The sequence below is a fragment of the Brachionichthys hirsutus genome, chromosome 8 (genome assembly GCF_040956055.1).
Source record: "Brachionichthys hirsutus isolate HB-005 chromosome 8, CSIRO-AGI_Bhir_v1, whole genome shotgun sequence".
In the NCBI taxonomy this organism is placed as follows: Eukaryota; Metazoa; Chordata; class Actinopteri; order Lophiiformes; family Brachionichthyidae; genus Brachionichthys; species Brachionichthys hirsutus.
In genome coordinates, this window is record NC_090904.1 from 4395633 (window position 1) to 4421739 (window position 26107).

The 26107-nt window shown below is 42.7% G+C and overlaps 1 protein-coding gene across 1 annotated transcript; it reads right to left on the minus strand.

The window, feature by feature from the left end:
• Nucleotides 1-3780: 3780 nt before the first annotated feature.
• Nucleotides 3781-23041, minus strand: LOC137898281 (guanine nucleotide-binding protein G(s) subunit alpha-like). Its single transcript, XM_068742303.1, has 12 exons — nt 22903-23041; nt 21443-21515; nt 19540-19594; nt 19251-19370; nt 13815-13912; nt 6970-7024; nt 6798-6871; nt 6496-6554; nt 6284-6404; nt 5416-5546; nt 4699-4766; nt 3781-3927 (listed from the first exon to the last, which is right to left on the minus strand). Exons 1-12 carry the CDS (start codon nt 23039-23041, stop codon nt 3781-3783), a joined length of 1140 nt encoding a protein of 379 aa, XP_068598404.1.
• Between the last annotated feature and the right edge of the window lie 3066 nt (nt 23042-26107).

The following is a 26107-nucleotide window of genomic DNA, read 5'->3' on the forward strand; positions in this document are numbered from 1 at the left end:
ATTTGCATTGAGAACAAATGATTTAAGTATTTAAATCTGTTGTTTTGTTCCTATTAAAGGAGCTCTCAATGCTAAACAATCTAGTTGTATTATTGACAATAAAGTACGGCTCATGCTTTGTTTCACCTGGAGAATCCTCAAGGTGAAACTGCACTAAAACCTTTCCAGTTGGACACTAACATTAAGTTCGTCACCACGTCCACCGAGTCACATGATACAATGGACGGCACACAACTATGTCGACCAAGTAGCTGTCCAGAGAGACAAACCTTCCGGCATCAGTTGCTGACAGGTGAGGGCTCACCTGCGCCTTCGCCAGACTTCTCACCTCTTCCTTCTTCACATGGAAAATAGTAACATTAAACCGCTGTGATGTAAAACAATGGCACAGTTGTCTGTGAGGTGTGACACACACAAACTCTGGAAGCAGGTGGGTGTTGCCAAAAGAGGAATTACCAGCTTCACCTCATATCCCTGTTGTTCCACCAAGGAACCAGATGGAACATCAGTGAGACATTATTTTATTTTTTAAGTGAGCCAAATGAGGGATCGGACGGAATGAGCCGCGGATTCAGATTTCCCTTCGCAGCTGGTATCTGCGTGCTTGTGTCTCCGGCTTGTTTTTAATCAAGCGCTTCATGTTCATTCTAAACCTGTGATTTAAGTCTTTGCACCAAATGCACAGCAACACCTACCCAGACAGAAAATCAAACAGTACCAGAAACACTAGACCCCCCCCCCCCCCCAAAAAACCCGCCAGTTTGTTCTTTTGGAACCAAGATCAAGCTCATTCATTGCTGAGGCCTGTGCGGGTTTTTACGGAGAACACAGGTGTTGACGTGAAAAAACGTAATCTGTTCTCGTCCAGAGAAAGAAAACCAAACAGAAGTAGACCTGGCAATTCAAATCTTTCTCTTTATGAATATTACACTGCTTTGGGGACACTGTGCACTCTTTATAAAGCCGGTCTAATCTGGAGTATCCGTAGAAATTCCTCATTTGTATTCCTCTGCTCAGCTGTTTTAGTGTGAATACTTACAATACTCCGACTTTAATCTCACAGACTCAGAGGAATGATAATAAATAAGTGAATATTTCTACAAATTCCAACTGTGTGACACTGAAAATAAAGACGAGCAATTACTTGAGTAGTTCATAGTGGAGACCATATTCAACCTGAAACAAGAGAATTCCTAGAGTTTCACACTGAAAACTGATCTTTCTCCAGCCGCAAACAGGAAGCAGATTAAAATAGAGTCGCTGGTCAATTACAACTAACTTGTGATGTCTAATGAAACATTTTGAATTGATTGAGGACTGTCTGGGACTATTTAAAGGTGTTCATTCGGTTTTGTGTGCCGTGTGCCTTTCAGAACGTAATTCACGTGCTCCACATTTACTTTTAAAAAGTTGATCTAATTTTTTTTTTATCTACTTCTGCTCCTTTGTATTATTTGAATATAATTTTGAGAATGCTTTTCCTGGTTTTAACATTCATATAAATGGTGGATTGATTATTAAATGGATCAAGCTTTATTGAGGTGCATCTGATATGTAGACAAAATAATAGCTCCCATACAACATTCTAGATGACCTTCACGAAAGGGGGGGGGGGTTCTGCTGCAGGACTGCCGTATCAGTCCGCACCTTAAGATTTCAGTGGCTAATAAGCTGGTTGCTGAGTGACGGTGATGTGGCCTCGCAGCCGGAGAATGAGCCAAACACTCGCACGACGCCGGATCATTGTTTAAGCAAAAGAATTTGGTTTATGCAGAAACAAGCAAATGTTTTGCAACTGGATATTTCCCTCTCCTTCAAAAGAATAAAAATAAGAAAAAGAAATGAACACCCAACCCCACTTCACCCAGAGTGGCCATGAAAACGTATGCAGGTGTTACTGAGAGAAAGCAACAGAAAACCTGAGGAAGGAAGATAGATATACGTGTACAGTACATATATATAAAATATAAAATCTGAAATATATTTTATATATATTAAATTGTGTTAGGGTTCAGTATCTTTTTCTACACAGCGGTAAGGTGGCGTGTCTGATTATATTTCTTTTTTATTCCTATTATATAAACCAGAAGAAAGTCAAAGTAAAGCAAATGAATCAAACAAATGTTCGAGGTTTGGGGGGGGGGGGGGGGGGGTCAAAAAGAAACCAAGCAACAGACGAAGGCCTCTGCCTCGATCCGATAGCCCTCTCCCCAGACTCCAGAGGAGGGGTGAGCCCCCCCCCCCCCCCCCCCGTCCAGCTGTACAGCGCAGTGAAACATAACTTACATATTAGCTCATTTTTACACGTACAGTCGTGATCAAGGCACAGGGATCTTCTACAAGTTAGTTTTTTTTCTTCAATAAAGTTGTACAAAATAATACATTTTACAGTCTGTACAAGAATAATAGTCCAGCAGTAAAATGAGAGACGGACTGAAAGCTGGGAGGGAGGGAGGAAAGGGAATAAGGTGAGAGGCGGGGATGGGGGTGGGGCATTGTGTGGGAAGGGGAGGGGCTGATGATGGCTGGCACCCAAGCATGTGTGTGTGTGTGCGTGTGTGTGTGTGTGTTAGTGTCTGTAACACCAGGTACAAATTTTGCATCCAGTCTTGAAGTAATTTCTTTTCCTCTCCTTTTGCATTTTTTTTTGCATCAAACCTCTCTTCTGTTTTCCACATGCTGAATGGCAGCAGGGGCGGGAGGCAAGGGTGTGTGTGTGTGTGTGTGTGTGTGTGTGTGCGTGTGCGTGCGTGTGTGTGTGTGCGTGTGAGACAACACAGAGGGGTTAAATGGTGCGTAAAGGCAGGTCACACACAATGAACATCAACACACAACATGGGGTAAAAAGAAAAACTGAAATTGTGTTATTACAGGAAACTAATATATGAATATCATGTACACACACACACACACACACACACACACACACACACACACAAACACATAAATATCTATATATATAGTTTGGACTTTTTTGCACTGTGTGAAGTTCACTGGTATGGATCAGGTTATTTTTCTTGTTTTGTTTCCTTGATTTTTTCCTGCTCTTCCTCCTCGGTTGGTTTCCTGAGGAGCGACTCGTGTGAGCCGTGTGGTCTTATGATCCAGTCCCGTTCACGTCCCACAGGCAGCCATTAGTCAATTAGATCGTCTGTTTGGGCCCAAAAAAGGTTCGCGGCCCTCCATCCACCGCCTCCTCTTCCTCCTTCACCTCCAGCACGCGGTGAATAAACTGCTCCCGCTCAGAATGCATTAACCAGTTTGACCTCCACCAGCTGCTGGAGGACTTGGTTCTGTGTGTGTGTGTGTGTGTGTGTGTGTGTGTGTGTGTGTGTGTGTGTGTGTAACTGAAATGAGACATTATCTAAAGGTCCTGGATGTCCTTTGCTAAAGTGAGTCTTTGTGTTACTGTGAATATGTGCGAGTTCAAAAAAGCCAAAACGAGGCATCGCCGGGGTTCCAGTCTCGACCCTCTCACCGGGGTCACCGGGGGTCACCGGGGGTCACCGTGACGCTGAGCAGAGCAGCCTGTTCTGACTAAGAGTTGATGAAACTGTTGCTGTTGTTGTTTTGTTAACTGTGTGTAAAGTTTTGCTGGAATTGTGTAACTTTGTAGAAGTAAGAACATCTGGGTGGCGGGGAGGGCAGGTGGTCGCTCGCTCGCTCGCTCCTTTTGCTTTGTCGTTTGGTGAAGTTGGTGGAAGTAATCGGCTAAAACGTGTCGCGGTGGGAAGATAGCTAGGCCGGCAGGCCGAGACGTAGGCGAGGTGCCACCGCCCATCACAACAGCTCGTACTGCCGGAGGTGCATCCTCTGGATGATGTCGCGGCAGTCGTTGAAGACGCGGCGGATGTTTTCTGTGTCGACTGCGCAGGTGAAGTGGGGGTAACAGTAATGCCGTCCGTCCCCGCTGGCTGTGCTGATCCTCTGAAGAAGTGGCACAAAAGTACAAGTCAAGGACGTGTAGACCCGTTGTTATAACCATCATAATAACCAGTATAAGCATCAAATGAACCATTATTATAAACATTAATTTAGCCATTATAACGGGTGACGTGCAGTCAAAATAGGAGGGAAAGGAGAGAAAAAACCTGGAACTAATCAACTGGATGTTTCTTACAGTTTGTTATATGGTAAGCAGAAAATATTACTATATTTTATTTTTACAATTAAAAATATTTAATTGTATTTAATATACAAGCGAGTATTAATATTTAGTCACATGGAGATCTAAATAAATTATAGTGGAATCATGAAACTATTATCATACGCAGGCAAAAAGACTCCCAATCTGAAATAAATTCAGAAATCTTTCCATGTCCAATTTGGGGGGGGGCACTGATTTTTAACAACATCTACAACATTGTATTAACAAATAAATCACACTGTACTTTGTGCCTTTGGACAACATAAAAGGGAGAGAAACAAGCGTGGATTACAGAATTAACCATAATAAAACTTTCAGAAGTAACACACATGATTTAACTGTTTTTTATTTTAATTTTAGAATTGCTCATTCTTTGTGACAAATACAAGTTAAATCGGTGACGACGTTACTAAAACTCATGGTATTTATGGGCTAATAGCATTTCTGTCCAAGTTCGGACTGATTGTTGGAGAGAAAATATTGGAAAACCTTTTACGTAAAATATTCCATTGTTGTTGAATTAATAACAGGAAAAAAAACATTGTACACACCAAAAACTCATCCCGAATGAAGTACTTTGCTCTCGTGACACGGGGGTCTTCACCTGGCTCGGGTATTGCTGTTGGAGAAGAAATGAAGTCATTTTAAAAGCCAACACAACAGCACCTCTCATGTCAGTATATAATTTTGGGATTATATACTAATTTGGTTTAAGATGTCTTGTTCTTGTCCTTTGAGGCTCACTTTGCATTCAAATGCTTTGGCTTGTTGAAAAGTCAGGGAAAGGTTTAATAAAATATTTTGGAGAAATTAAAGGCTTGTCAATATTAATCTTACTGTATATTAAGATGTCAAAACAAGCTCACAGTTCCGTTTTACAAAAGGTGAGGGTGTTATTACCGCCGCCAAGGAGGTAATGTTTTCGACAGCGCTTGTTTGTTTGTTGGTAGGATGACAGAAAAATGTCTTCTGGATCTGATCCAGAATGAGGTCAGGAAAAAATATTACATTTTAACATTAAAACTCCATTAACAGATTCAAAAATCTGATAAAAATACACATCAACTCTGATTCACTTTTACTTTTCATGGTTGGTGTATGAAGATACCAATAACAAGTTATCACCGTTTGGTGACGATCCAGATCACCATGTGGACGGTGTAAATCCAATTAGGAGGGGAATGAGCTGCTTGGAGGAGGTCTGTGCTCTCTGAGCGCTTTTCTAGTTGAAATAGATTTTAAACATTTTAAATTGGAAAGCGTCTTACCATCATCAGGCGTAGTGTAGCGCGTGAACTCTGGGAAATACTCGTCAATTCTTGATTTCCCTGCTAAAACCTTTTCGGCGAGCAGGTCCTGTTTGTTCAGGAAGAGGATGACTGAAATGGTCCGTAGCCACCTGTAGAGACAAAAACATATACATATGTTTTATTTGGGCTTGAGTTTGGGAAGCTAAATACCTTAAAGCTTAATGTTGTGTCACAACAAAATCTGGAAGAGGAAACAGAGTAATCGGCGCTCTGGACTTTTGCGTTGACAAGTTTCCCCACGTTAAAAGGATCCGAGTCTCCTTCAGGGAGGACGCTGCATCCGTTTAACACTGCAGCCCGACAACAAGCTGTGTGTGTGTGTGTGTGTGGTCTCAAATAGAGTACAACTAATTCTGCAGGTAGCTCACTCGTTTAAAAGGGAGCCGACGTGCGATTCGCTGTTCAAGAAACTATAAGACAAAAGGAAACATTGGAGTGACAAACATTTCCCACTTGGCATGCCAAATAAATTCAAGGAGGATATTATGGGCTTGACCCGAGACGTTTTAGTCCCGACTCTCAATAAAGAAAACGCTGATTATGGGCTGCATGTCTCTAATGTTATAAGCTTCATAAATACACATCTGTTACTCGTATGTTTTATCTCTGAAGAACAGCTGGATGATTTTTATTCGTTGCTCGCCACAGGATACAGTTTAGTGAATTTAGTGAATACTATGAGTCTCTTTCACGCCATGTGCTATCCTGACACGCGTCCCGGTCGTCAGACGCGCTGATATCACTAAAAAAAAAGAATGATTTGGATGAAACAAAACGCTTCCTGTTCGATGGCTGACCACGCCTTGGTCCAAGGCAAACTCCTGACCTGTTGTTCCAAATGTTCTTGAACAGATTGAGGGCTTCCTGCAGCCTGTTGGTCTGATTGTCTTCTCTGATCACCATGTTGTAGCTGCTACTCGCCACCACGAAGATGATCGCCGTCACGTCTGTCACGCAGGCAGACGACACCACAGATTACCTTTCATTCATTCATAGATAATCCAGAGTGTCATCACTGAGCGCAAAAAGGCTTCCTACCATTAAAACACTGGATCCATTTCCGACGTTCATCCCTCTGACCGCCAACGTCGAACATACTGAGAGACAGAAGAGGACAAACGGTTCAACGGTTAGCGGGCTCACAGAAGGAAAAGGAAAGCGCATTAACGCTAATTCACTTAAAATCTAAAAATAACTTCAAGCTGGCCGTCCTTCAAAGCAATGCCGACTTCTTTCATTTACAATGTTCTAGAAAGAGCGATTTTTAACCTCTAGCTCTATGAATTATTTTTTAGTTTGGATAATTTATTGCTGGTTATTTTTCACGTGTGGCAACTCACTGGAAATTGACTTTGTCTATTTGAAAGCTCGTCTCAAAGATCCCAGACGTCAGCACTCTGCATCTCAACAGGTCCTAAGAAGAAGCCGCAGAGGGAACAGAAAACAGAGCGTGTGAAGCGCTGCACAGAAGGGAGCGTTGCACATCAAGAATGTGTGTGTCGAACATCTCACCTGATCGGTGGGCGTGTAGTCGCTCTGCCTGACCACCTCGATCCTGTCTAAGAAGCTGCAAACGAGAACAGGCCAGTTAGATTCTCACTCGCATCACGTTGTAATGTGCTGAAAGAGAGGAAAATGGAAGCAAGGAAGATACGGAGGGCGCTGATCCCTGAGCAGCCACCAGGGGGCGTAGGCATTAATTCACAGTGAGATCAGAGGCAGCCTGGCTGAGTCACAAGCAGCAGTTTGCTCGGTCACGCCAGCCTCATCAATGGAGTTGCTGTAGTACTACTTGCACAGGAGGAGGTGTGTGTGTGTGTGTGTGCGTGTGTGTGTGTGTGCGGGTGTGTGTGCGGGCCATCCCTGTTAAATGCATGTTAATTGTTCCACGAAGCTGCTGCTGCTGTTCTCATGCCGACTGCATCGGGGTCACGCTCTGGAGGTGTCAGCAACAAGACAGACGACTGATGTCGACTTCGGTCCGAATCACAAGAGTCTAGAATCGCACTGAACACCGCTACATACGCACAGTAATGATGCCAGGCGCGCAGAGACAAATCATTTCTCACAACCGGAGAATATTTATACAATGCTGGCAATACCATGAAGACGTGCTAAAGAAACGGCGAGCAGGAAAAAGAGCAGGGGCCACTCCTGCAGTGGAAAGAGGAGTGGGCTGAGCTGCAACGCTGGCAGGAACGCGAAGCGATTGTCTTCCAGCTAAAACCTAAAAGGAAAAAGAATCCAGGGGTGGTTGCAATTTATTCAAATGCAAAAAGAGAAAACAGTTTTAAACTTTTACATCCAAAATTATGTACATTCTGGGGGAAATATGAGGGAAACATTTACTAGAATTTTCCTTTAAGGACCCAATTTTTGTGCATGAATGAATTTGTGGTTTGTGAAATTATAGTACATTAAATTGCTACTTTATTTTGCAGTCATATTCCCGGGATATCTCCCGACCAAACCTCACTTTAATGTGTGGAGTTGTTGTTTTTTTTGCAGGAATTCTGTAATCGTAAAAGTAGATTTTAATCCAATCGTTTAAGGAATAATTCCAAATTCTTAAATGTTAATCCAATCAATCGTTTCATGTTTATCCTCGTCTGTGACACAGGAAGCGTCTTCGTCCCAATGCTAGCAGCTGCAGCTGTTGCTACGGGTCCTTCCTGGTTTGGTGATCGTCTCTACTGGAGCTTTAAACCTGCAGTCCTCGTCTTGGATGGTGGGACATTTTCTATCGATACGTCTCTGAATTATCTGCATTTTCTTTATGTGTAAACCTATTCGATATATTTTTTCTTCCATCTCTTTTGAATAACAGATCTAGATCTATTCACATACATGCACAACAACTGAACGACACAGGTTATATGCTACAATTAATCGCTAAAGAGGCTGCTAACGTAGACAAACACAGATTTCCTCTTTGATTCCTGCACAGTTTAGATGTTTTGACTGATGGTCCGTCACTAGTCTTACAACTAGAAATGCTAAAAGCTTGCTCGTAGCGGCCTCTCGGGGCAAAAGTACGTGACCCCCCCCCCCCCCCCCCTCTCTGAGACAAGGAGGAATGTGGCAGGTAGGGGTAAAATGTGACAGGAGGGCTGCAGGTAGGGAAACACACTGGAAACAGGTCAGCCGGGTCAGCGGAAGCTGCAGCGGTGGACCGAGGGACAGGCATGGGGCGGGGGGGGGGGGGGGGGGCAAGCATTCTCAGCGATCAAGAGACGCTTGTGTACAAATGCAAAAATTACATGGAGATTCATAAAATAGAAATAAAAACAGGCAATCAAGCAGCCAGCCGGTCTGGTAGAATGGGCCAACCGCAGCAGCACGTCCTGCGTGAGCTCCCGACCACCCAAATAACCTGGATGTGACGGACTCGAGAAGCTCTAATGATGTCTGCCGCCGGCGTCCGCAGAGGCCAAGCTCCCGTTTTATCTCCAGCCCCCGGTCTGAGGCACCGACTGATGCAGCCAGCTTCATTTTTTTTTTTAGCAGTTCTCCCTATTAATAGGAGAAGCGCCAATAATAACCGAGCCTCGGAAGTGGAACTAAATAATAGCGGCTGCCCCAGCAACAGAGCGGGCTGCGGCGTTATGAATAACCTGCCACGGTTATTCTGGGGTGGCAGACGGGCCCGACTTAAACCCTCTAAATACTCACTGGACTCTCGTCTGGGTCCCTGAAAATAACCCCGCATGCACAAGGTCAAGCGCATGTGTAGCTCTGTGTCACCGTTTGCTGGTGACACAACTGTTTGTGTTTAGTGCAAGTACGTGTGTGATTTAAGGCGGACAGGAAAAGAACAATTAGTATTTATTTTTATTCTATTATTTTTGTGTTTTCCTACAAGGACTTCAACAATCCTTCACAGCAAAAAAAAAAAAAAAGAAGAAGAAAATAAAGACAAAGGATCAAATGTACTTGTTAAAAAAGATGTCGAAAAAATTCTAACAAGTTTAGAAATACTAAAGATTGACGTTTTCAAAATAAAAAGATAAATTCGATTTTTTTTAAATGATCTTCTCATTCTTAATTTTATTTGGCATAAAATCCAAAGCTTCTTTGTAGAAGAGACCAATATATGGGTTATGCAGGAGGGAATTAAAACGGTTTATTAGTCCGACAGAGCTGATGGGGCTGGAAGGCATTTACCTTGTTAAAGTAAGAGTGTTAGGACCGAGGATTACCAGATTAAAATCTGATATACACCCTCAGATCTAAATGGGATTAGGCTAGTCTGGCGTGCACAACCCTGTTGATATATATAACGCTGGAACATGTACTATATTATATATAGAATTATTAGCCTCATTTGCTTGATTAATAAATCTAAACTTTTTCAACACTGATATCCTGAAGGATACAAAACTAATATTTTGCATGGTTTAAAGCGACAAACACACATCTTGGGACGTTCGACCGGCAGCAGCTCAGCTGAGTGACACACACATTCACACACACACACACACAAGCAAGCGAGCCGGGAGGATTACGGCCCTAAAAAAATATTTAATTTTCTTTTAAACTGATTAACACAGAACAACAGAGTGAAACAGACCTAAAAACTGCTGCTGCCGTTTCTGTTACAGCAATAAAGGTTAACAAGTATGAGACACTCAGAATCCACAGGAGAATTAAACTAAAGAGACGTGCCTGGAAAGGAATTATTAAAGCTGTGTCTGTTCACTGAAATTGTTGTAAATGAAATATCTAATACAAAAAGTAAAAAACAGAAAATTTGCAAAGCATAAAAAAGGAAGAGAGATGAAGATATAACGCTCTGTGAAAGAATATTGAACAGTCAAACCTTGTGTAACCGTGGAAAGTGTTTAAAAAAACAAAAGCACATCGAATAAAAGGCAGCATTTATGTTCTTGGTTGTTGTGGTTGAAACTTGAGCCTTAAAAGCCCCTTCCCCGTTTCACTTCCACTGGGGCATAATAAAGCAGCAGCAAATAGAAGGATGTACAAATATGTATTCAGTATACACAGTGTGTGTTTGTTAAATTATGAACACACTGTTCAAGCATAACCTGCAATGTTTCTAACATCGAGTTAAAATCCCCAAGACGAAGTCCTACATTTCTCACTTTTGAGTTCACCATTGTCGTGAATTATTCCACTTCAATTGCAAAAGTGGGAAATTCCAGACAAATTCCTTTGAAATCAGCGCAAATCTCAGAGCAAACGCCGACTTTCACACTCGAATTTGTTATTTCAGGAAACTAAAATCACTCTGCACGAGAGAAATCTGCAGCCGATCGGCCACCGAAAAACAACTGGTCAAGTCAGAAAACGGTCCTGGCCCTTCGTCTGGGGGGGGGGGGGGGGGCAGATCGTGCACGGCCTGCCGGGCGGAACAATTCCAGACGGCTTCTTTGTGCGTTTAACAGTTTAACGTTGTGAGCCGACCGAGCCGAAGGCTTTACCAGCCAATCCCTAATCAAACACACACACCATCCAGAAAGGGAGAGAAAGAAAGGAGAGAGAAGGCTGTGTCTGACATTACAGCGCTGCTCCAAAAATAGCTCCCTGGCGCCCTGGCCTCCAGCATGGTTGTCATGGTGACAAAACCACAGGCGCTATAAATAGACAATCGGCTCCAAATCTTGTGCGACTGGAGAGGGGCCAGAAAGAGGGAGAGACAGACGGGGAGGTAAAAATGAACACAGATAGAAAAGAAAGAATTGGGTAAGGAGGGAGGGAGAGAGAGAGAGAGAGCAAGCAAAAGAGAGAAATGGAATGGGTTAGAAAGAATGGAGGGATGAATGCAGTGAAGACGAAGGGAGGCAAGCATGAAATAAAAAACTAAGTCACAAAGACTTCAAAGAAAAGTGAGAAAAAAGTTAAATGAAACGAAAACAGAAAATTCAGACAAAGGAAAACACAAAAGTAAGGATTACAAAATCTATACGTACAAGCAATGAATCGATGACTCCTAAAATATGGAACGAAACAGATCAAATAAATAAATAAGATGAGCAAAAAAGATTAACAAGCAAATAAACAATGAAAGACAATGAAGGATAAATGCAGACAATAGAAGAAAAAAATACAATTAATAAAGAAAGGTCAGAAAAGCAAAGTAAAAAAAAAAACGAAAGAAAGAACGAATGAAACCCTAACCCCCCCCCCCCCCCCAAAGAACCTGTCTTTTCCCCTAACCCTTATCCGCCCCACACAATCGATGAGTCATTTTCTGTCTCCTTGCAGGTTTGTGCTGCACCAGCAACCAATGCAAACGGGAAGGGAACAGTTTGTTCTTCAGGCCCTGGGTCTGAGCGGAAAGACGGACGTTCTAGAAACTTCATCATCCCATTATCAACGTCATTACAATCTCTACAAAGTCAAGAACCCCCCCAACAATGCGTTTCTTTGATTCGCTTGTCGCCTGCTATCACGCATCTTTTGCAGGCGTCCAATGGGGAGCCTGCAAGTAGTTGCATCATGATCAGAGGATGAAATAGTTCCATATATTATAATCGTACTTTTTATGAAGCGAAGTCACATGAACGTCTTTCTAGCTCGGCTGACAGAAGACAAGCTGTGAGCAAGAGGACGCAGAACAACGAACGCCAGGGAGTCAAAGGGCAGTGAAATCCTGCAGGAAACTCGACCGGTTTTAAGCGGAGAGACATTTACTGAGATTAGATTTAATGAGATTTAAAAAGGACAAACGACATAATGCATGGCTTTCCAGTTGCTATGAAGGTGAAAATGGCAAAAAATAGAAGGGTGGGAATACTCGTTAACCAGCACAGTATAGGTTAAAAAAAAAAGAAAACTGGTAATGAGCAAAAGTACGACACAAGATAGATATAAAGTTTAACAAAAATAAACCCATCACCCAACAGAGATCAATGCATCATCTGGTCAGGACTCTGCCCGTCTGGGTTTGTGCTCGCCTCCAAAACGGAGAAAATGATCCACAAAATTCAAAAGATTAGGAAACCAGTCAGAGCAAACAAAGAGGGAACCTGATCAAGTCTCCCTTCCAGTCACCATTTTAGTCTTGGGATGTTTACGAAGGACGGAGTCGGAATTGTGTTTGTGTTTCCCTCTTTCCTAAATGTCGTGTTTCTGCAGGCTTTTTGTTTTATCCTAAATATCCCATCAGGTTTTTTTTGTGCCTTTTATTATAGAGTGAGAAACAAGAAGGGAAATATCTAAATATTAAAATAAGAAAAAGGAAAAGTTTAACCGACTTTACGTATTAATATTCTAAAAATATTGAAAGTGTTAAGGTGCATGAAACCGTCACGATGTTCCACTCAGAACTTTGATCTCTGGAAGGAGAAAAGAGAGAAGAACATCTGCATTTTCTGCATGCATCTGATGGGACGAGATTAAAACATTTGTTGAGGATTTTAATTCCTGTGGTCTGATCCCAGCTTTAGGCAGTTATATTTGGGGCTTGCATGTGAATCGTCTGCAAGCTCAAGCAACATGAGCACGATTGAATTCACAAGACGCACCCACCACGATGAAGGGCAACATCTTGCAAACAATGTGTACGACCATTTATAGAAGTCAGGAAGTGTCAATAAAAACAACAACAACAAAAACACTATAGCACAGCGGGACGGAAAAAAAACACAGGCAGTGAACTTCAATCTCATCAGACAGAAATATCATAGCAGCATCATCACAACTCTTAATTTTTATCTTCTTTAATTAACTCTCTGGACAAAAATCAGCATTCAGGAACTTCTGATCCATGGCTGATACTTTCATTTAATGCTGAGAACTTTCATCAATAACGTTGAAGTTGTCTCTCCCCTCACACAGCCGCTCATTCTTTCCCCTTCTGCAGCCTGCCTGGGTTAAAAATAGCTCTCCCTTCTCTCTTTCTCCGTTTACATAAGCACACCGAGGGGGGGGGGGGGGAGCACTTCCGGTCTGGTCGCCCAGCCCAGCATCGGATCCATAACGCTGGGGCTGCTGGGAGGAGAGAGGAGGCGCCACCTTTCTCTTATGATCCATCTTTTCAAACCCTTCCCGGTTCCAACGTTGCCGTTGGCTCTGCCGGAGCGAACAATCGCGTATCTGACGAGGTCGGTTCTTTATGATCATTTTACGGGAAGCGTCCTCATTAAAAACACACAATACCACACACATGTGGAATAAAACACCTGTGTCCACAAATGCAGTTTAAGGACACACACAAATCTGTGTGACATGAGACCACCAGTTCAAAGTACATTTACTAAAGCGCTGAGCTTAAATATGGCCTCAGGAGGGCTTCTCTACTTTAACGCACGATACTACAAGTCCACCGCACATTTGAAGGAAACCTACGTCATGATTATTATTATATATAGAAAAGATTAAAGATTGAGACTTACTACTGTGCACAGTCAATGAGCTGATATTCATTGGACCGTTCCCAGCAAGCCCGTACGCCCTCATCCTGCCAGAGGATCTTTGCATGGTCATAAAACTCCTGGAAGAGAAGGGAAGCGTCTGGATCAGCCACACGCCACCATGAACACAAACTGCAAGTCAGGTTCTCGCTTTCAGTGGATCCTTGAGAGGAAGACATCGCCAAATAGACCGGCAGGAGAAGTGTCTTACATTTCTTTTACGAGGGGAAGGGAAGCAAAGCGAAGTTAAAAAAAAAAAAAAAACGAGGCAAAGGTGAAGGGAGGAGAACAAACAAGACTCAATGTCAAACCCAATGCAGGTACGGAAATAACGAAGGATGCTAAATCATCATTGGCTCAAAAGTTGAAAAATGTACATTTATTGAGGGTGAAATTCATAATCTGTGTTTGCAGTGATGTGACATTTTGCAGTGAACTGATTCAGAGACAGAAATGCCCCCCCCCCCCCCCCCCCCCCCCCCCCAACACACACACAAAACTGGTAACAGGTTTGTTTCGCAGCAGAAAAATCATTTCTGAATAACCTTTATAAAAGCCATTCGGTAAAGTGACAGTATATTTGATCATGAGTGACTCATTCACAAACTCAACAACAAAAACAAATGAGGTCAAAGGGCATCCTCTCTTTAAACTGAGTTCGCCCCCGGTATCGCTGTTGCACCTGCCGGCCCAGTACTGTTCAGAGCAAAACAAAACTACAACGTTGACTGCTGTGCGCCACCACGGCCGAGGCCCAGCGCAAAGTACCGGGCCAACGAAAACGTGAGCCTGACAGAAATGCATCAGAATCAAACAATTAAAATGCTTTATCGGTGGATATGAAATCGGTGTTGGAACCCATTTCCATTTGGAAAGTGATGTTTTAAAAAGAAAATGAAAATGAAAAAATAAACGAGTGATATTTATCCAGTGATTGGCAATAAAAACTTCATTTAACTTTAGATTCATTTTCATTTCAAATCCCAACGAAACAAGTTTTACATTTCATGAATCGTCAGCTTGTTTTTGGAGAAAAAGCGGACAGACTATTTCCGGTTCGGTACATGTGAACGGATAGATGAAGTACAAGGATATTCCTAAATGCCCCCTTCGTCATGGACATAAAAAAAAAATGTTTGCACAGTAGGTTTAGTCTGTTGTGTCTTTGACACTTTACAGACAGATGAAGAAACTCATCCTCAGGTGATGATGAATGCAGCGCCGGTGGAAAGGTTGGGGCTGTGTTGACTCTTCAGGTGAGGGGACTCTCTGCATCTCGGTGGGGGTGAGACTGGGACAGATGAAGGGAGGCAGCGATACTCCCCTCCCTTCGTTTCTAGTTCTGGGCCTGCTCTGAGAGAAGCAGCAGAAGACTGGGCAACGACAGGGACAGGAAACAGAGGAGTTTACCGAGTTCATGCAGAAATGGAGCGCTTTGTCCCGACACAAGGCTTGTCTCTCTCTGATGTGGGGGGCGGGGGGGGCTATCTCCTCACTGTGATCTTCAGGCCGTTTCACAGAACCCAGTCAGGCACAAATAAGCCTTTCTGAGAGTGGGAATGTGTACCGGCTGGTTTAAATGGTTTAAAAGCGAGAAGGAAGGGTTTGACGATGAGCACCAATTCACCGATGGATAAATATATAAATATTTGCCTAAATATGTACAGAGTCAGACGCGTCAGAAACAGACTCCACCCATAAATGATCAGATGAGACGTCTTACAAATTGTCCTCCATTTCCAAATCGCAGTCTAAACCCACAAAATACTCGCGTTCAAATTCCACGAAGCAAAGAAAAGCCGTAAATGAACACGGCTGGGTGGATGGACAGAAATATGTTTGTCATTTCTGCTTAACAACCGATCGATTACCAACTACACAAATACATGGAGCAAAGGCGGCGCAGTTTCCACATTAAATTCATTACAGGTGAAAAGAATCCAATCTCAATGTTACTGAAAATGATCAAAAAAGGGAGAAACCAACGCCGCTGGAATCAGATCCTTTTGTGTTGATTTTCCTACAATTTATTTTTTTTATTTGAAATTCCAAAAACAAAGTTGAACTCTGAGGCTTTATCAGTCAGACGACAATAACTTTGCAGTTACTCTTTAGACAGTAAAATGCACCATCTCCAAATAATCCATACTTTTAACTGAAATGAAATTTGTTTTTGCTTTATAAATGTTAAGATATCGTATCAGGTCCAAATAAAAACAACAACAATGGAGCTCTGGTTAAATAAATTAAGCTGTAGCTTTGCAGTATAAAATTACGGCTAGAAATAAAGCCGATCTGAACGGGCTGAAAGTTTTCATCTGAGAAACTCAGGTAAACGCTTTCCCTGCTTTAAAAAATAAAAGGAAAACTATTTATTTATTTATTTATCTTATTTAAGAAGTAAAACATTTTTTATAAATAATAAAATTACGTTTGGAAAATTTGGGAATAACCTTTGAATCTTTCTCCATGTTATTGGAAAAATAATTCAACCAGCTCAATCAACTAATACACAACAAAACACACAGAATAATACAAATGTAGAATAATAAACTAATAGATTAAATACAATTATAATAGACAGAATGATAAACTGATTCAAAAAGACTAGCTGGAATATTAGAATAAAAGTTAGGATGATAAATAGAATAATTGATAAAATAATAGAAGAACAGAGATATTAGAATAGTAGAAAGCACAACAGAGAATCATTTGGGATACTAGACAGAATGAGGGAGAAAACAAGAGAGTGGATTTTTGACCTTTATGGCTTCATTTGAAGTCAGAGAACATTTACTTTGTCTGGAAGACAGAGGCCTCATTTATTGGTGTTTCCACCATTTTTTTTTTTAGGTTTATGTAGAAAATTAATCTGACAAGAGAACAATGTGTTGTCCAGCGGCAGCCTCAGGACTGACAGCCTTGGCAGTAGCTCGTCTACAGGTGATTGAAGGCCCGAGTATAATGGCAGCATGATCTCTGATTGAATTTTCCCATATCCATTTTGTGATTGAAATGTTTTGTTCACAGGAATAATTCCTATGAAGTCATGCTGGGCCTTGAGTTTCCTGTCCGTCTCCCTCACAGGGCACAGTCAACCAGTTCAACTGGTTTCCAGTTGGCCTGGATGCCAGGCGAGGGGGGAGGAGTCAGAGGAGGAGGTGGAGGCGGAGGCTAGCAGGTATTTGTCTACTTCAAATACCCACGCGCTTCAACAGAATCGGTTCCACCAGTCTCTCTGCTTCAGGAAGCTTCCGGCAGCCAGCCGTCATGCTAAATGGCAAATGATCCTGGTGTTTTAAAAAGCGAGCCTCCGCAGGCCGCATAATAAACCTGCCATGACGGAGCAGAGACGATGGATAGGACACGTCCCCTTTGCTTACACACAAAAAAAATACTCGTCTCAGGAAAGTCAAAGCAGCAAGTCCAAACCCTGGATCCATCACGTTGGGACAAAACCGTACATTTTCCTTCTCTTAGTGGGAAATAGCTCAAATACGGTTCTCCAAGGCGAGTCATGGGCCCTGCTGTTTACTTCCTGATGCCACTGCTTCAGCATTAACATTAATGTTTGTTCCCTTGATGGATTAAAGCTCCATAAACTCCTAGAATATAGTAAAATGGTTTTCATATCAAATCAAAAAGGTCCAGGTGAACTTACACTATTTTTTTTATACAAATTTCCTAATAAATCAAACCAGGTTTTTGTGAAGATACCTTGATAAAAGACTACGATTTAAATGAAACAATTTGCTTAAATGTTGCAACATTTGATTGAGATCAGAACCGATTCATGATCGCTGTCAATATCCCGTACATTCATCTGTCTTTTCTTTTCTTTCTGGATGAATTTGCTTTGTTATTTGTCTAAAAAGTGTGAAAAATGCTGGAAGCCTGTTTCTCGAGTAGTTTTCTTGGCTAGCGTCGACACATCTTTGTACGTTCTTATTGCCTTTCCAGCAGACTTGTTAACTGAACAGCATCTTTTAATTGTACCGGACAAAATAACAGCCTCCCTTCAGCTCCAAAGAGAGCAGAACCCCAACAATTCCTGCCGTTCTCTACTTCTTGCAGTGTGCTGGACCTCCATGCATGGCGGGTTTACCGCTGAGACGCCCCGACCTGCAGCGGGTCCCTTTCCAGGCCGGGATCCGACTGCAACTCGGGGAACGACCCGCTGAGCCGCCGTGCTCCCGGAGGACGCCTCCCACCAGACACATTTAGGGTCATTACAGACAATTAGTGCTAAGAGAGCGGGGCGGATCTCCCAGGTGAGAGGCCTGGAGGCACACCTGCTAATTGCTAAATCGCAGCGCGCACACACCGGGCTGGTGTGTGTGTCGTACCGCACGTTGGAACCATTTAACAGGATGCACATGATCCTCAGTGACACTTATTCAACTACTTCAGACCAATTTTTTATAACACAACAGCCCAGAATAACTCGGTCTATTAAAGACAATGAGGAAAGCTTACATTACAACATGTCGGTTAACTTTAATATCAGCGGATGGAGCAGAAAGAGCTCACATTTATGAAGTTGTTCTGGCCTTTTCAAATATCAGAATTTAAAAAATGAATAAATTGTCGCATTTTTGAACACAAATATCTTTCTGTCAATTAACTATTAAATTACTGAAATAACTGCTTTGGCTCACATTGAGGTAAATATTCAGGGGACTGAGCACCAACCTACATCACACATATTAGGCTACGTTCACACTGCAGGCTGAAGTGACCCAAATAAAAAAAGAATTGCCCCAATGCGACCTGCGAATTCGAAAAAAAAAACATCCAAATTGAGCATTAAGCCCTGCAGTGTGAACGTAGCCTTCGTTACCGACTGTCCCACCTTCTGATTTTTATTTTATTTCATTATATTGTGTGATTAGATTGTAAAAACAATCACAGCTCAAATTGATGGCTGAAGCCATCGCCCATCAATCTGGGACACGGGACAAGAGCTCAGGCTTGTTTTCTATGTCTTCAAACCAATTTCAATCACTTGGCCAGCCTCAAAACTGCGGATGCAGTGACAGACACTTGCAAAGGAGAGCCAGAGGAGAACTTGTTTTTGTGGAACATTTGGGGAGGTGAGCCCTGGCATTAAAATGAGAACATCCCCGCTAAAGAACGAAGCGCTCCTCCCTTGCTGCATATCTCCGCAAAAAAAACATTTGATTTTTCAGCTTGTACATTTCCATCTCGAAGGCTGTTGCTGCTCCACATGAGGATGAAGAAACGCTAAAGGCTAGCATATAGCTCCTAAATTTCCTTCTCCACAAAAATGATCCACGAATAGACGACACAACACTTTGATGGATCGCTAAACGGCATTAGATTAAGAGGTTATACATATAAAATGACATAAAAAAAAAAAGAATCCACAGATCTAAAGGAAATAAAGGCGCAACTTACTGAAGGAAACTCAAAATCCTTTTGGCTTATTAGGTTCAGGACGTAATCGATTCGCCATCGGTTTGCAGGACTGGCTAGCTGGCATGGCGGAGTGAGCGTTGTCATGGCAGCCACAATTGTCTGTGGGTCAGGGGAGAACAATAGATGACAACTTTAAAAAAATCAATCAGTAAAACATATAAAACAACTAAATAACAACAAGTTGTTTGAGTCAAGCCTGAAAATGCTACAAACATGCAGAGACTTCATATTTCATCGTTCAAAACGGGTCAACAGACCGGCTTCTTACCTCTATAGCTTCTTTTATGTTGTTTTTTATATCGTGGATCTTCTGCTTTTTCTCCCTGTGGGGGAAAAAATAAAGAATAAATGTCACAAAAAATATTAAATAAGGATAGAATTTCAAAAACCGAGTCAAGGAAGGTAAAGTATGCACCCTTTCCACATTCCTGTGATCTATTTAATCCACACAAAAAAAAATTATATATCACAGATTATCTTCTATATTTTAGAACCAGACTGAGAACAGAAGATGATTTTTCCATTCTTGCCATTAAAACACAAGATTATATGAAATATTTTACAGTTGTTTATTTTGACCGTGAGAACCCAAAGCAGCAGAAATTTTAATTTAAAAACAACATTGTTTCAAAATAAAGTCAAACATACGTTTTTCTTCAACATTCAGTCAGTTTTTTGCAATCCTCACTGATATGAATAGTGAAGCCCAACGTCGCAGAACTGCCATTCAATCCTTTCAAAAGGTTGGACAACTGAAAGTCAGATTCGACCCCCCCCCCCTAAAGAACCAACCTCAGGTTGCTTACCCAACCTGGAACCTGCCATGGAACAAAGAGCCGTGTGTTACATTCGAGTGTGATCCGACTGCAAACCAGATGATGCCACTAGTGAATCCCGTTCAAACGAGAAACGGAGATGAGAAGACGACGCTTCTGTTCGTCCAGCTGTTGTATTTGTACGACTGGAAGTGGTTGTATCCCTGCGATGGGGGGGGTGACGTGTAATGACTGACAGGTTGGTATTGGCGATAAGTAGGGATGTCCCGATCACTTTTATTTTTTACCCCGAGTCCGAGTCATTTGATTTCAAACCGATACCGAGTCCTGTTCCGATACTTCATTAATACATAAAAAAAACCAAAAAAGACGAGTGAAAAACGGATCCAGGATGTCCCTTATTATTTTATTTTTTAGATAATCTTATTTCAACATTTATCTCTTAAACAAAGAACTTCTGTGGCGTACCTTAAACAGCAAAGTAATAAATAAACGGACTTGGACGAGTGCAACAGGAAATATTAAATATGAATATTAAAAATAAAATAAAAAGCACCTCAATCGCAAGGTTTTTGTCATCCACTTCAAAATACTTCTACGCCTGAAAAGGGATGAGAACATATTCAGACGGCGACCTTTGACTTCTTCGTTCATGGTAAATAGAGAGGGGATCCACTCCTCACAACAGGAGCGGCAAAAAAAAGAACACCCGACAGGACACCCAACAAGGTCAACTGTGGGTTTGTCTTTAAACCAGAGTTCTGAGTCTGTGAGGAGCGTCTGTTCAGCATGACCTGAAAATAACCACATGATAACGCTCCCGACCGTAAAAAACCCTTTCTAGGAAACGGCCAATCAAGAATAGAAAAAAAATGTGACTTCTGTTTCCATCGCATCAATTCGAGGCCGAGTTTTAGAAATGGGAAATGCCCAGGGCGACGTTTCCATGGAAACACGAAAAACAAACGGAATGTTATTTTTGGGTCGCACAAACTTTAACTGTTTACGCCACAAAATTCGACTTCATTTCAAAAAGATTCAAATGACCGACTTCATCTATTATTATTACTAGCAGATTTATTCTCCTCAATTATTCGTTTGATGATTTTGTCCAGACAAGGTTGTGAAGTATCAGAAACGAGATGCAAAGATTCATCAAATGTCCAGCTTCGCCTGAGAGTCGAGGCCCATTCAATTATCGCTGATATCGACTGAGAAACAGCAAATCCTCCCATTTGAGATTCTGAAACGGGTAAACTTCGGCCGTTTTAAATCATTAATTGCCAATTAAAAGTTGCGTTACCTTTGAAACTTGTAAACTGTCTGGATCATTTGTCATTTTTTGACAACGCTCCCTTGTTTTATGCGATTAACTACTAAAACACAAAGACTTACTCTGCATTGAAGCCGTTGACGTGCAATATTCGCATCTGTTTGACTATCGTGCTTTTCCCGGATTCACCAGCCCCTGAAAGAAAGAGGACAGGAAAACGAGTCAGCGAGAGTTTGCCATAAAACATAACACAAATATCCTGCATGGGGGGGTCCAACTGAAAGTGCTGGACGATGGTTTCAAGGCAACCATCGGAGCCCAGTCCAGGATGGTTCAAGGCTTTTTAAGTCTACCCTCATTCCTACCGAGCGCTGTGTAATACACAAAGGCAATGACCCTCCAAGAAAGATGGTGGGACCTCGAAGTGGCCAATCAGAAGGCCAGGCCGGAATCATGGCGGCTGTTCTTATTTGGGGTGGAAAGTAGCCAAGTAGCAGGAACTTTTAGATGTTGATGATTCTAGATTTTGTAAGATCTTACAGAATAGAGCGTAATGTTGACCATTTAAGCCTGAGTCAGCGTTTAGTTTTGGTGTCACGTTACCTTCCGTCCTCTTCCCTCACTCCGGAAGCAGCCTGGGGTGTCTTGAAAGATGCTTTACTAATTCAGGTTGTTACTAGTTGCTATAAATGTAAATATAAATATAAATATAAAAGCCACCAGGATTTTTTTTTTTTTTTTCTGGATAAATCTCAACATTTCATTCAAACCGTAAAAACATTTCTGGGTTAAATTGCTTTACGTTCAGACAGACACAAAAAACGAAAATGATTAAGCTGTTTATTTTCACTGGCGACGGCGGCCGACCTTCAGGTCTTTAACGTGTGTCGGCGCGTTTACGTTGATGATTCCTTTGAGTATTTCTCGCCCACGTGAGAACAGGGAGAATCAGTCCAACGCGGTCAGGCTCCGCTACACGCTCTCACGACTGAATGAAGCCATCCCCGGTGATTCTGCAGTGACAGACGAGTTCCACGAGAGACGAGGTCCTGCATCAATCCTTAACGTCTCTTAACCTGGACACGAGTAGCTGGCCTCTACAAGCCTGCTATTTTACAGCTTAAATGAGCAAATCTAGGGTCAATTTCAGATTAGAATGAACGAGACAGTCATTAAATCCTAACTCAGCGGCTTAACGGAATCCCGGCCCTGGCCTTGAGACTTCAGACTCGATAGTGTGACACGGAGGCCTTCGTGATGAAGCCGGAAAATAGCAGTCGAATTAAAAACTCTGCCTTCACGCAAACCGTGTCTGCCCGTCTGTCTGTCCGTCCCAGGCTCTGAATTCATGCTCAGAGACGCAGGACTCAGGCCTCCTGTGTTAGACGACACACAGGGGGGGGGGGGGGGGCGTCACGTCATCGCTCGATCTGTTCACCGGGACACGCTTTACACGAGTGCAATCTGGAGCAGAGATGGTAACATGGACTTGAGGGGGGGGGCAACAAAATCATCTTAAAATGAACCTTTTTCCACACACACACACCCACACACACACACACACACCTTTAGCTAAACCTACCTAACAGAAGTAGCCGGTGAGTCGCCCGGTAGATCTGTTTGTCTTTCTGGAGCTGCTTCTCGATCTTTTTGTTGGCTTCCCTTTGTGCCTTCTCCTCATTCCGTTGGTCTTCGGTCTTACTATTGCCAAGACAGCCCATCTTCCCCAAAAACCCGGCGATAGGATCAAGGGAGGGGGGTGAGGGGGGAGGCAGGGTGGATGCAGGTAGGGATGGAGTCCTAAAAGACTTGACTGGCCCGACAGAGGAACACCTGGCTCAGAACGGGTGGCATTTATGGAGCCCGATGCGGACTGGACCAGAAGCAGAACCTGCGGACGGCGGGCCGCACCGGAGACTTGGCTCAACGTGGGAGAATGGATGTGGCTATTTAACCGGCAACCTATCAGCGAGAGCTCACTGGAAAGGGCAGCGAGCAGACGTTTGGTTCCTGTTTTCCACTGTGAACACTGATGAGTGGATCCGGATGAAGGTCGGTGTGGATCCGGATGAAGGTCGTGGTCGTGCTGGATTATTCACTTCTCTCCTCCTGAGCCCATCTTCGACAGATATTTCCGTTCAATCCATTTCCACTCCACCAAAGAACTATTTTTTCCTCCACCCCACCCCCCTTTTTTTTATTATTATTATTATTATAAGGCTGATGTTTTTATTTTTTTATGTTTGTAATGTCCTCCTAACCAAAGCACATCAGCTGGGCGGGTGAAAATAAAATGAAATAAATATGTCCTCTCAGAATGACGGCTCGTGAATCACCAGGCTTCTCTGGAGCTGTTTGTCGTCGATCTGATCAATAATATCCTGTTTCTTTCCCTCTGATGTCCAAAATGATTTCCTCCCCCCGTCGACACAGATGCTGGCGGGTGAAGTCTTCCGCGGGCTTGACCAGACACCCCCCCCCCCCCCACAGAAACCAGGCCCCTTCTCCGTCAGGTTGATTTGTATTTCTCCGCGGGGGCGAGGGCGGCATCAGCCGGATGAACGTCCTCGAGTAAAACGCGATAATCCAGGCGGGATTATTCCCCGTTTGGCGCAGGTACAGCCCCGCTGTCAGGTCTCTCTCGGGTTTCTTGTGTTCCCCGTGAAGCCGTGTGGTAGATTGCGGTTACATGTGCACGATACGTGAACATACCGCGGAGTTTCCAATCACCGATCCGCTAATATTCGTTACCGGGTCTGCTCCCGCGAACCGGCCGGAGAGGCGATTATCGCAGATTCTCTCTGAATGTTTTTTTGCCCCCCCCCCCTTTTTTTTTTTTCTCCTCCTCTGAGAATCGTAACATTGAGCTAGATAGCGTTGAAGAGGTGGGGTGGGGCAAACGGCTCTCACGGAACCCTGGGAACTAAGAACAGCCAGTCAAGATTCTCCTGAGGAATATTATAGCTTCCGGTTGCAACCTTCACAATAAAACCGTCATGGCCGCCCTTATGGAGCAAAATCAACTCTGACGATATTTTTTTTTTTGGCCAAAAGGACTAAATGGCGACTTCGTTGAGTTCATAAAATATTAAAATTTATGTAATTTCCATGACTAAATCCTCATTTGTCTTGAATGCTGAGCATGAGGCGCCTGAAGTGGCCGAAGGCAACAATTCTAACAGCTAGAACAGTCAAGTAATATGTCAGAATTTTATTGTAATACAGCTTTTACAAATTGGAAAAAGGAAATTATGAATCACAATTGTGCGAGACATATATTTGTGACGGCTGACACCGGGCTGGGTGAGGGTGTTGTAGGACTTTACTTTGGTGTAGATCTGTCTGCTTGGAAATAAACTACTCAGTATTAATTATGGTAAAGTTTACACTTACCATGCTGGTAGGTGTAAAAAAACTGCAGCAGCCCTTCTATTAGCGACGGCTGCAGTTTTTTGTTTTTTCTTCTGCCATTAGGGTTTTGGGTAGGACTCTGTTAGGGCCCCTGGCAAACTCAGTAATGCCATTGAAGATGAGTATCAGTGTTCTGGATAGCCAGTTAGCGGGGGTGGGGGGGGGGTGTTTCAGTCACTCGTTTGATCTCCATTGGGGTGTCTGGATTGAGAGATGGCTACCTGTACAGATGAGTTTATTGAGGCTCCAACATATGAAGTTTTGGACCGCCGTACAAATGAACAATTGCTCAAATTAGCGAAACATTATTCACTTTCTGTGGATGCCATATACACCAAGAAATCCATCAGAACATGAAGAAGCCCAGAGCCTCAGTGCCTCCACTGAGCCGAGCGTTTCTCTTCAGGCCCAGGGACCGGGCCCAGCCAGGTGTCAGCCATCTGCCTAATGACCCCCCCCCAAAGCCTCCTGCATCGAAGCATAAACCTCATACCAAGCATGCATATTTGTGTTGGACAAAATCCACAGCATTGTGAAAAATTGTCAATAATTTTAGCTGTAATATTTCTTCAGAATTTTTATTTTTATTTTTTTTAATGGCATGTAATAATTCAGTAAGAATATATTGAAATCAAAGCAATACATCTATTATTTTAACTGACAAAGACCTGTACAGTGATTAAAGAGGACTATACTATATTATACTATGGAATACTACTCTAAAAAATCATGGCAAAATCCTATCCAATGAGGCAATAAGAGCGACCGTGAAGTTTAGGTGTTTTGAAGATAAGGTCAGAGAGGTCAGACGGTGTTTTGGACAAGGCGAGATGGTGACTATAGGATGCTGAGGATGGAACTCCCAGGGAACAGGGAACAACGTTGAATATATTTCATATGTATTCGTCATAAAAATCAACTGTATAGAACACAAAGGCAATGAATACGCAAATACATTGTAAACGCTCATAGCCTCAGTGAAAGGGATATTGTGCTTTTAGTTTGAAAGGAATATTTACTTACTTCCTATTTCTGCTTAGTAGACGCTTGACGCATCTGAATGGATCACATGATTGCCCGGAGCGTCATTAGGCAGAGATACTGAAGGGGAGAGGCGCCCTCAGCAAAAGGGAATAGCAACCTGATACACCCAAAATGTACTAATCAATAACATTGAAAACCTCTTAAATAAGCTCTCAAACGTCACCTATCAATAAAACTGATCAATTCCAACTTGCAAGTCTAAAAGCAAGAGTTCAAACGACGGAAAAAAAGTGAGGAATACTTTGTGCCTTGTCTCTGAAGCTTTTCCATTTGACAACATGTGAACATGAGGGCCTGTCAGAGGTGAGACGAGGTCATGTTGTAAGTCACAA